This window comes from Osmerus eperlanus, chromosome 22 (genome assembly GCF_963692335.1).
Source record: "Osmerus eperlanus chromosome 22, fOsmEpe2.1, whole genome shotgun sequence".
NCBI classification, from domain to species: domain Eukaryota; kingdom Metazoa; phylum Chordata; class Actinopteri; order Osmeriformes; family Osmeridae; genus Osmerus; species Osmerus eperlanus.
Window position 1 is genome coordinate 11,770,317 of NC_085039.1, and position 10,179 is coordinate 11,780,495.

At 50.8% G+C, this 10,179-nt stretch overlaps 1 protein-coding gene across 1 annotated transcript in view; it reads right to left on the reverse strand.

The window, feature by feature from the left end:
* Positions 1-3,243: 3,243 nt before the first annotated feature.
* adcy9 (adenylate cyclase 9) overlaps positions 3,244-10,179 on the reverse strand; it is an 11,380-nt gene continuing 4,444 nt past the window's right edge. Inside the window, exons 3-12 of the mRNA XM_062448227.1 lie at positions 9,463-9,665; positions 9,171-9,272; positions 8,443-8,735; positions 8,125-8,227; positions 7,689-7,897; positions 7,386-7,542; positions 5,767-5,915; positions 5,549-5,578; positions 4,598-4,871; positions 3,244-4,409 (exon numbers count right to left, since the gene is read on the reverse strand). Coding sequence (XP_062304211.1) covers positions 3,351-4,409; positions 4,598-4,871; positions 5,549-5,578; positions 5,767-5,915; positions 7,386-7,542; positions 7,689-7,897; positions 8,125-8,227; positions 8,443-8,735; positions 9,171-9,272; positions 9,463-9,665 — 2,579 coding nt within the window. The 3' untranslated portion in view covers positions 3,244-3,350. The remainder of the gene's footprint in view (positions 4,410-4,597; positions 4,872-5,548; positions 5,579-5,766; positions 5,916-7,385; positions 7,543-7,688; positions 7,898-8,124; positions 8,228-8,442; positions 8,736-9,170; positions 9,273-9,462; positions 9,666-10,179) is intronic.

The following is a 10,179-nucleotide window of genomic DNA, read 5'->3' on the forward strand; positions in this document are numbered from 1 at the left end:
AGGCCAAATAGTGTCCTAGGGCCAAATAGTGTCCTACCTGACGTCACAATACCGTTCCGATGCAAGTACGCGTCCGTCGCTATGCAGACCTTAAATTCCCGAGATATCTACGCGTGCTAGCAGGAAACTGTCGTGCTAGGAGTGAAAACTTTAAATCGTAGAGTAGAATAAACTGGTTTAAATAAGCCTAAATACAAAACTTCGTACCTAGTAACCAGTATAGCAACCATGACAGTTTCCTGCTAGCACGCGTAGATATCTCAGGAATTTAAGGTCGGCATAGCGACGGACGCGTCCTTGCATCGGAACGGCATTGTGACGTCAGGTAGGACACTATTTGGCCCTAGGACACTATTTGGCCCTAGGACACTATTTGGCCCTAGGACACTATTTGGCCCTAGGACACTATTTGGCCCTAGGACACTATTTGGCCCTAGGACACTATTTGGCCTGACAGTACCACTGGATGGGACAGACAGAGTGGCCATCCTCTAAGACACACACACACACACACAGTGATGGCATACGAGTGATGAACACACTCAAAAGACTTGCTCAGAAGATACTGAGGGTGTTAATCTCCCTGTTCTTTACGTCCTGCTTTTTGACCAATCAGAGAGCAGAATCCTCTTCACATCTTTTTAATTCCCTTTTTTATTTCAGATTGGTGAAGGGTGTGTGTGGCAGGGGTTGTGTATTAGTGTGCTTCTCCCCCAACCCCTCCTCCCCAATCTGAGTAGTTCCCTTTTCATAATACTGTGGTAGTAGACCTTTCTACCATTGTTCCACAGTGATAATGATTTCAATTTATCCACCACAAAGTTCAACACAGTGACACGAGTAGTCGTTTCCACACACGTGGAAATAAATGTGCTTAGATAGTAAATCTACTTGCAGAAAAATATAGCAAATATAAAGTCAACATTTTAAAAGCATGTATCTACAATCAAATAACTAGTAATTAAGAACAAAAAACATCTAAAGCAGACCTACTGACGTGGAAAACAAGATTGCTGAAGGCACAATGGTTTGTCACTGATTTGTGATTCCTAAATATGGGTTGTCATGGAAAAGTTATCTATTATTATAACAGCACTGGTACTAATTACACGTAACATTTTCTACCTAATTGGCCCTGTAGGCGTTTGGGCTCTCATTGATGCTACAATTAGAAGTGACCAATCACTGCTCAGTTTGAGGATCAGCGCTCTCTCGCTCTCGCTCTCTCTCTCTCTCCCTCTCCCTCTCTCCCTCTCTCTCACACACACACACACACCACCCTGACTCAAGAAATTAAAAAATTAAAAGTGAGCTCTTTTGGAGGTAAGGCCCCAGGTAAGAAGATGAAGAGGGGGAAATGAGAGAGTGGAAACACCAACTCTAACCACAGACGTTCCAGTAAACCAGTCGGTGACAAATAGAAGGAAGAAAATAAGGATGAAAGGAAGAATAGAAAGGAATTAGTCATCTCATACAGGAGTTACAGTCAATCCCGCATGACTAAGCTCATTACCTCAATCAATCATCATCATCTTCATCATACACACAAAAAAAGTAAAAACTGTTTTTTCATACTTCCTTAGGCACTACAAAGATTAAACCTCAAACAAAACAAGTTGCATTGCACTCATAAAAACTCAATTAAAGTGGCACATGTAAAGTTAAATCATTAATACAGTACAGCCCCGTAATGCAGTCTGTGATAGGGTGAAAAGGTCAGATGTACCGCCCTTTTAACCAGCATCTCAAAAAACCTTAAAGGCAGCTATGATTCCCTATTGGTTGAGTCAGGTGCCGGTCAACTCAATTGTTTCTGTGGCTGAAGACATTTGATGGCACTTGGCTATAATTGAAGGTTTGAGGTCTTCCACACTATAATACATGAACTACAAGTTCTATTTGGCTGTGTAGTCTTCCCCTCTTGGACAACATCGCTCATTAGCTAGCTGACTTTGTCCATGGCAATTGTGAACCCTGTACAAATAAATGGGGGGTTGATTGCCGTCCAGTTTCATTTATAACCAGCGTCATTGACCCTCGAAACTAATCACTCCCTTATCTACCTTAACTGGTTCAAATGTGTGCTTTGAGCACGTGTGTGTTAGAGACAGAAAATATTATTTTCAAAAAGTCATCTCTTCCCTATAAGCCAACTAGTTTGCTCATTGTCTGAGGTTTTAAAAGAGCAATTCTACAGATCCATTCATACTTTTATGTTTTTAAAGTTAGACACAGATCAGAGCCTGTACCAGATCCTTCACACAAATGTTGTTTTAGATGTTTCTTTTCTTTGCATAAAGAATTAGTGAGTCAGTAGAAAGAGTAATATTTAGATACTTTTTTTGTTCAATCTTCATTTCATCATATTTTAGCCTTTTTTCTTTCCACTTTTGCCTAAGATTTTAGCAGAATACTATATACTGTAATAAGCCCTGGTTGCAAAGCAAAATACATCAGGTGAACATTTATTTTGTTCAATTCTACTCGTACAAATCATCCGACTTCTGTTATAATCTCAATTCTCACGTTGCTTTGAATTGAAGTGTCTGCTAAATGAATTAAATGTAAAATGTAAATGAATACCATTGGCGCTCTGACAAGTTGATCAATGTCCCTTCTATTATATGACTGAGAAAGTGAAAACATACTGATAAGCAAAACAGATATTGATCTTATTTCAAACTATTGCAATGTAAATAAACACACAAAGAAACCACAGCATTATCCCTAGTTTAGCCTTTCCAAAATGTTAACAATAAAATACAAAAATAACAGCCGCACCGAGATTTGACTAACAATTAGTTTTCTTGTTTTTTTTTGGTTAGTTTTGTCAACTCTTTGTTAGTTTTTTTGTATTTTTTTCCGCTTGTGAACGAATCATCTTTTGTTCTTTCAACAGGCTAGTCCTAAAGGCACTTTTTATATCACAGAAGGAAAAAGCATGAGAGAGGAAAACAACATTATCAACAGTCAAAAATACTTCAAACTATCCTTTTATCTCCATCTTCCTGCCATCTCTCCATTTTGGGTTTTGCGGTGCTCAACACAGCAAAGAGAAGACCACCCCTATCCCCCCCTACCCCTCCCCCACCCCTTCTTCCAACTGTAATACAAAACAGTTGAGCCGTAATTGTTTTGTTGCAGTCAAAGCCTCGACCCTGTATCTGTGTCACTGTGTCATAAGACACATTGTGAAACCTGATGGGCCTACCCCACCCACCCCACCCACACACACACACACACACACACACACACACACACACACACACACACACCTGGGGGTTCCCTGAGGGGAGGCAGAGACTCGGGTGGAGGCTGGGAGACTCTAAATGGAGGACGGGTGCCATGGATCAAAGACGTTCGCAGAACTCCTCATTGAGCTTTGTAAGCTCGTCCACCTCCTCCTCTTCGTCCCGTTCGAGTCTGAGAGGCAGAGAGGTCGCCTGTGTGACCCTGGAGTCTGGGGGAGAGTCCAGGGTAGGGCTTTGGGGCTGTGGCTGGGGGTCCGTGGGCCCAGAGGGCCTGGGAGCGTCCCTATACCCCTCGGCTTTCACCCCAGCGGGCTCGTCTGTGCCCAGATCTAGCCCCTGTCCTGGGGGAGGAGGAGCGTGACGAGAGGAAGAGGAGGATGAAGAAATGGGAGGAGCCAGCGCTTTGGCGGCGGACTCAGACGCCTCATTGGCCACCTCCGTCACGGTCGAGGTTGCAGCCACCCCGCCCCCTTGCGAGACAGCCAATGGGGGCTGAGAACCTGACAGCCCAGTCTCTATACTTGGTGGATACAGGAAGGTCCTCATTTGACCTTTGCCCTTGACGTTAACGGTACCACGGTAGTCAAACTCCAGCCCCATGGCGCTGAGCGCCGTGTGACTCTCCTCGCTGACCTGGACGCGACACTCCACCCCCGTGCTGTCCATGCGGCTGGCGATGTTGACCGTGTCGCCCCAGATGTCGTACAGCAGCTTGGTGGTGCCGATGACCCCTGCCGTCAGCGGCCCGTGGTTGAACCCGATCCTCAGCTTGAAGCCGAATCCCAGCATGTTCTTGTTGAAGTCGTCCAGCACGCCCATCATCTCCAGGGCAAAGTCGAACAGCGCCCTCAAGTGGCCGAGAGGGTGACCTTCGCCTCCGCCGCCTCCGCCGCCGCAGCCGTCGTCCTCGCAGTCGGAGCAGCGCTGGACGTTGAGGCCGGACGCTGCCATGTAGGTGGCGCCGATGGTCTTGATCTTCTCCACGTTGGAGAAGGCGGGCTTGTGGAGCAGCTCGTCGAAGTCGCCGATGAGCTCGTTGAGGACGCGGTAGCACTCCTTGCCCCCCTCGTAGCTCTCCTCGTAGAACTCGCTGAAGTTGACGATGCTGGCAAAGATCACGCCCACGTCGTCGTGGTTCTTGGAGTAGCTCTGGTTCACCTGGCGGACGGAGGGAACGGGAGGAGGAGAGAAACGGGGGAAAGATAAGGTGACGGGCCAACAGGATTCGACCGTTGAATTGTTCCTCTCGATGCCCGGTTCACTAGCAGCGTTGCTACAAGGACGAGTGTGAATAATAATGATGAATGTGTTCACTTCATTCGTTAGTCGGTGAACCAATCGGGTACCTTCAGCTGCTCGGCAACGTGGATGGGGATGATGTTGCCCAGCAACCAGTTGGCCTGGTCCCGCATGGTCCTGATCTTGCTGCGATGCTTGTCGGCCTCCACGTTGCCGTGGTAATGCAGGCGGTAGCTGACCTCAAACTCGCGGTTGAGGAACCAGACGAGGAGGAGGAGGAGGAAGAAGGCCAAGATGGCCTCCTGAAGCAGGAGATCCACCGGGGTCACGGGCTCGGACCAGCCTGCGGGGGGGGCGGGCCAGGTCTCTGAACTGAGATTACTGCAGGGATGGAGGGAGGTAGGGAGGGAGGAGAAAGGTGTGGGAGAGAGGGAGGGAGGGAGAATGAGAACGAATCAGGAGTGGGTCATGAAATAGAGAGTATAAGAAGGCATGGGAGAGGCACGGGGCAGCCAGGGAGAAACAGATGGTCGCGGGGAAAAGGAATCATAGACAGATAAGAGGGGAGGGGATTCAGCTGATAAGAAACATTCAAATTAACCCCACCCACTCCGGGCTAACACACCCATGCCAAACTACACAACAATAACGTACATTCACGGGACTATGCCTTGCTATTCAGTACACACACACACACACACTCATGAGTACATGGTGTGTTCTTTGCTGTTCCACAACCAGAAAAAACGGTTCTCTCCTTCCGTTCTCTCTCTCTCTCTGGCTTGGTGCTGCAGCTGACCTGTGGCTGCAATAAAAAGAACTAGCCAGCTAGCGAGCTAGGTGACTCATACACACCACCGTAGCTGACATTTAGCAGCTATTTCTGTAGTGACACACTCTGTGTGAGTGAGTGTGTGTGTTTGTGTGTGTGTGTGAGAGAAGGTAAGACAGAGAGAGAGTGTGTTGTGTGTGTTGCGAACACGTTAGAAAGGGGCCCTGTGACCCTCTCTAAATGTCACTCATTCATCAAAGTTCGGTGTTTCCACGGCGACACTCACCCTACAGCTGGAGAGGTGTCATTACTGGAGCTGAAAGACAGAAGACTCCTGTCAGTTAGAACGGAACGCACACACACACACGCACACACACACACACACGCATACACACACACACACACATACATACACGCACACGATGTGATGGAAACTTGAGATTTCCAGCGTGCCGAACACGTTGTGAGTGGACAGTTGTGGAGTTGCGAGGCGCAGTGGCTCACCCTGGCCTGTAGAGGGGGCTGGAGAGGAGCAGCAGCAGAGCTGCTCCTGCAGCTGTGGCCAGGACAGAGCGCATCCAGAAGCTCAGCTGGCAGAAGTTACAGTACTGGATGATGGCGATGATGGTGGCACAGCACAGGAACTTGGTCACCTTGGAGGGGAGGGGTCGGTACACACACATTTTACATTTAGTCATTTAGCAGACGCTCTTATCCAGAGCGACTTACACACAAGTACGATGATCATCTGGCTACAGTCCTGTACATGCCGGCTGTCACGCGTGAGCGTGTTTACAGTATGATCACGTGAGCGTGAACACACACACAACCTTCACACTAAACAGGAATTACGAGCTGCTTTGAAAGCAGACTAATAATGACATCAAACGTTTAGACATATATTTCTTCCTCCCCTCCCCCCCATCTCTCTCTCTCTCGCTCTCTCACTATCACTCATGTCCTCTCTCTCTCTCTCTCTCTCTCTACCATTCTATTCTCTCACCCTCCGTTACTGCCTCTTGGTATCTTCAAAGAGGAGAAAGTTCCAGAAATGGCCCCCTCTCTCCCCCATGTCTAATTAGACCCTCTACCCAGTAATACCACTTTGATCTGACTGCCCTCAAGGAACAACACTGGAAGGGGGGGATAGGGGAGGGGGGGTTGTGTATCCATGAGAAACAAGATATCTAAACACTGAAGCTCACAAGAAGAATCGTGAGAATGAAAAGAGAAAAGAAAACTATGTGTGGTTGGTTCTGTTGCTGCCCAAACTAGGCCCTCTCACCCTCCCTCTCCCCTCTCCTTTCTCTGCCCCCTCCCGCCCTCTCTCTGTCCTTCCTCACTCTCTCCTTTCTCTGCCCCCTTCTCTCTATCTCACTCCCTCCTCTACTCCCCCCCCCCCTCTCTCTCTCTCTCTCTCTCTCTCTCTCTCTCTCTCTCTCTTTCTCGTCTTGTTAATCTATATCTCTGTATCTCTCCCTTGCTCGTATCTTTCTGCACATAAAGGACTGTAATATGGAGAGCCGCATTAACAGGTCGGCGTGCCAAAGTCCACAAGCGTAAACCTTCCTCTGTCTGTGTGGTTGGCCTTCTACGGCCTTTCTGGGGCTGAACCCAAGCTGTCTGGAGACAATGCTAGCTTAGTCTCTCTTCTGGTAGCTAGTTAGCATCCATACCACCAGCCACCTCTGGTAGCTAGTTAGCACCCATACCACCAGCCACCTCTGGTAGCTAGCTAGCATCCATACCACCAGCCACCTCTGGTAGCTAGCTAGCATCCATACCACCAGCCACCTCTGGTAGCTAGCTAGCATCCATACCACCAGCCACCTCTGGTAGCTAGCTAGCATCCATACCACCAGCCACCTCTGGTAGCTAGCTAGCATCCATACCACTAGCCACCTCTGGTAGCTAGCTAGCATCCATACCACCAGCCACCTCTGGTAGCTAGCTAGCATCCATACCACCAGCCACCTCTGGTAGCTAGCTAGCATCCATGTCACTAGTAACCTCTCATCCATCTCTTCTTCTTCTGTCACTACCCCCTCTCTCTCTCCCCCAGCCTCCTACTCCCCCCCCCCATCCTTACTCCCCCCCCCCCCCCGCACACTCCCCTCTCGTACCTGCAGGGACGGGGGACCGCTAGCGAGGTGGGAGAACACGGAGATAGCAGGAAGAGACACGAGCACGGCACCGACCAGGTGTCGGGGCAGCCAACCGGACACTCCCTGGAGGAGGGTCTGGGTGCAGGGCCGCACGTCAGCCAGGTAGAAGGTCATCCTGGAGAGGGTGAACAAAGGGAAAAGAGATGGTAAACAAGTGCAGGCAATGCACGGTACAGCACCCTTAGCACCCATTAACTGTCTCTCTCGTTTCCTTTTGTGCTCCCTTTCTCCGCCCCTCCCTCCCTCCCTCGCCTCCCTCACTTTATAGACAACACCAGGGAGACCAGCTCCAGCAGTCCGGCCACCGCGGCTAGCGCCATGGCGGCGGGTGGGGGCGTCGCCGCGGCAACCATGGCAGGCAGGAAGCAGGCGAGGGTGAGCGCCAGGAAGACGGAGCAGGAGAGGAGGACGTCCAGGAGGGAGCTGAAGGTGGGGCTGGCGAAGGTCTGGACCGGGGCCTTGTTCTCCACCTGGGGGAGGGGGGAGGAGCAGGAGGAGGAGGAGGAGGAGGAGGAGGAGGAGGAGGAAGAACAGTAGTGTGTGAGAGTTGAGGTAGTTATGGAAACAGTCTAATTAAAACTGTAACAGCTCACATACACCAGCAGGGTGTTGCAGGACTGTTCAGGGAAAATAAGTCAATGTGTGTATTCTGTCTGTGTGTGTGTGTGTGTATTCTGTGTGTGTGTGTGAACAGTACCTCTTCCTGGTAGCTGACCCTATAGGCTGTCTCCAGGGGCCTCTCCAGGAAGTTGAGGCTGATCTTGTTTATGGGCGGTTTGAAAAAGTAGTCCTTCATCAGACTAGAGTCAGATACACACACACAACGAAAATGTTTCAGACACCAGGTTAGAAACACATACAACTACAGTGCTTCAGAAACCAGGTTAGGGAGTCTTGTGTGTGGCGGGAGGGGGAGGGGGAAGTGTTCTTAAAACCAAAACAATATATGTAGTAGAGTGACGCTAACGTGAGAAAGTCTCAACAAAGAGCATCCAGAGTCTTCCGCGCCCCTCACCTGTCCTCCTTGATGACGTCAACAAAGTGGGCGTCGCTCCTCTCCCGGAAGTTCTTGGAGCGGAGGGAGATGAGGGCGGAGTGGTCCATGCCTGCCCCCGCCGCCCCGGCGCGCGCCCCCGCCACCCCGGCGCCCGCCCCGGCCGGGCTGGTGCCCGTCCCCGTCCCCGTGCTGTTCTTCTTCTCCTTCTCCTGCAGCATTTCATACAGGGAGCTCTGACTGTCCCTCACCGGGTCCTCCAGCGAAGGACTGAGCAGCCCGTTGACCACCCTGGGGCTGTGGCCTGGAACGAACTGGAGGGAGGGAGGGAGGGGAGAGATGGATGGAGGGAGGGGAGGGAGGTAGTGGGGAGGGAGGGAGGTAGGTAGGTAGGGGGGGAGGGAGGGGAGAGATGGGTGGAGGGAGGGGAGGGAGGTAGGGGGGAGGGAGGGAGGTAGGTAAGTAGGGGGGGAGGGAGGGGAGAGATGGGTGGAGGGAGGGGAGGGAGGTAGGGGGGAGGGAGGGAGGTAGGTAGGGGGGGAGGGAGGGGAGAGATGGGTGGAGGGAGGGGAGGGAGGTAGGGGGGAGGGAGGTAGGTAGGTAGGGGGGGAGGGAGGGGAGAGATGGGTGGAGGGAGGGAGAGCTTGTTGAATGCTTCGCAGCTAAAAGTGTGTGTATTACATATGCAGTTGTATCAGATAGCGTGTCTGAAGTGCTTTTCCAGAGTGTGTGTGTGTGTGTAAGGCTACCTTGGCACAGTTGGTTTTGAGTTCCTCCTGGCAGCCGTTCAGGACGGCCCCCTCCTCTGTGTGCTCCGCCCCAGGACACCCCCCCACAGCACAGGGCCCACACTGGAGGGGGGGGGGAGCAGGGGGAGAGGGGGAGAGGGAGAAAGACGAGGACAGGGAGGAGGAGAGAGCAAGAGCAAAAATGCAACAATTAAAAAGCGGGGAAAAAAACAGAAAAAGTTGTCGAAGAAGTCGGGGGAGAAAGAACTTCTTTTCCTCCATTCTCCCTCTTTCCACCCCTCTTTGGACCCACCTTGATTCTGTCGGGGGGGCGTGAGGGGAGGAGGGCTTCGGCATCCGCCCCCCCAGGGATGAGGTCAGGGGTGTGGGGGCGAGTGGCAAGAGGGAGGGGGGCACTGTCCCCCACTGTGTCCCCCCAGCCTCCCAGGGTGAGCTGAGAACAGTCGCACGGAGCGTGCTCAGACTTCCTCCTCGAGATCAGGTAGGTCTTGAGTCCTGATGAGGGGAACACACACACACCACACACAGCACACACACACACACACGTACAGAAAGACACACACACACACACAGTTCAACTGTTGGAGTGAAAGCTGGACTGTCTCAGATGGGTGTGTTTGTTTAATGACACATGGCTGGAGTTGCCCTGTTCACACTCCTGTGGGGCCAACAAGTACACAAACACTGGATTACAGAGGTGGTCAAGGGCCAGCTCCTATCTGCATGTTCAAACAGAGACCGACTTGTGCTAATATGGTTAGCTTGCTCTCCGTCGGTACAGAGATACAGATATGCTGATGCTAATTGTGTAAGCTTGTACTTTTGTACAGAACTATGAGGTCAAAGCTCAAGTGCTAACAAGGTTAGCTTCTGACCCAATAGATAAGACTCTGTTGATGATTTGATTTGATATCTAGCATGCAGAATCTATGTAAAGATGTGTCTTATGTGTGGTAGCCATCTGGCACACTGAGGGATCCATAGCAAGGCTTGTTCTAGAACCCTTTTC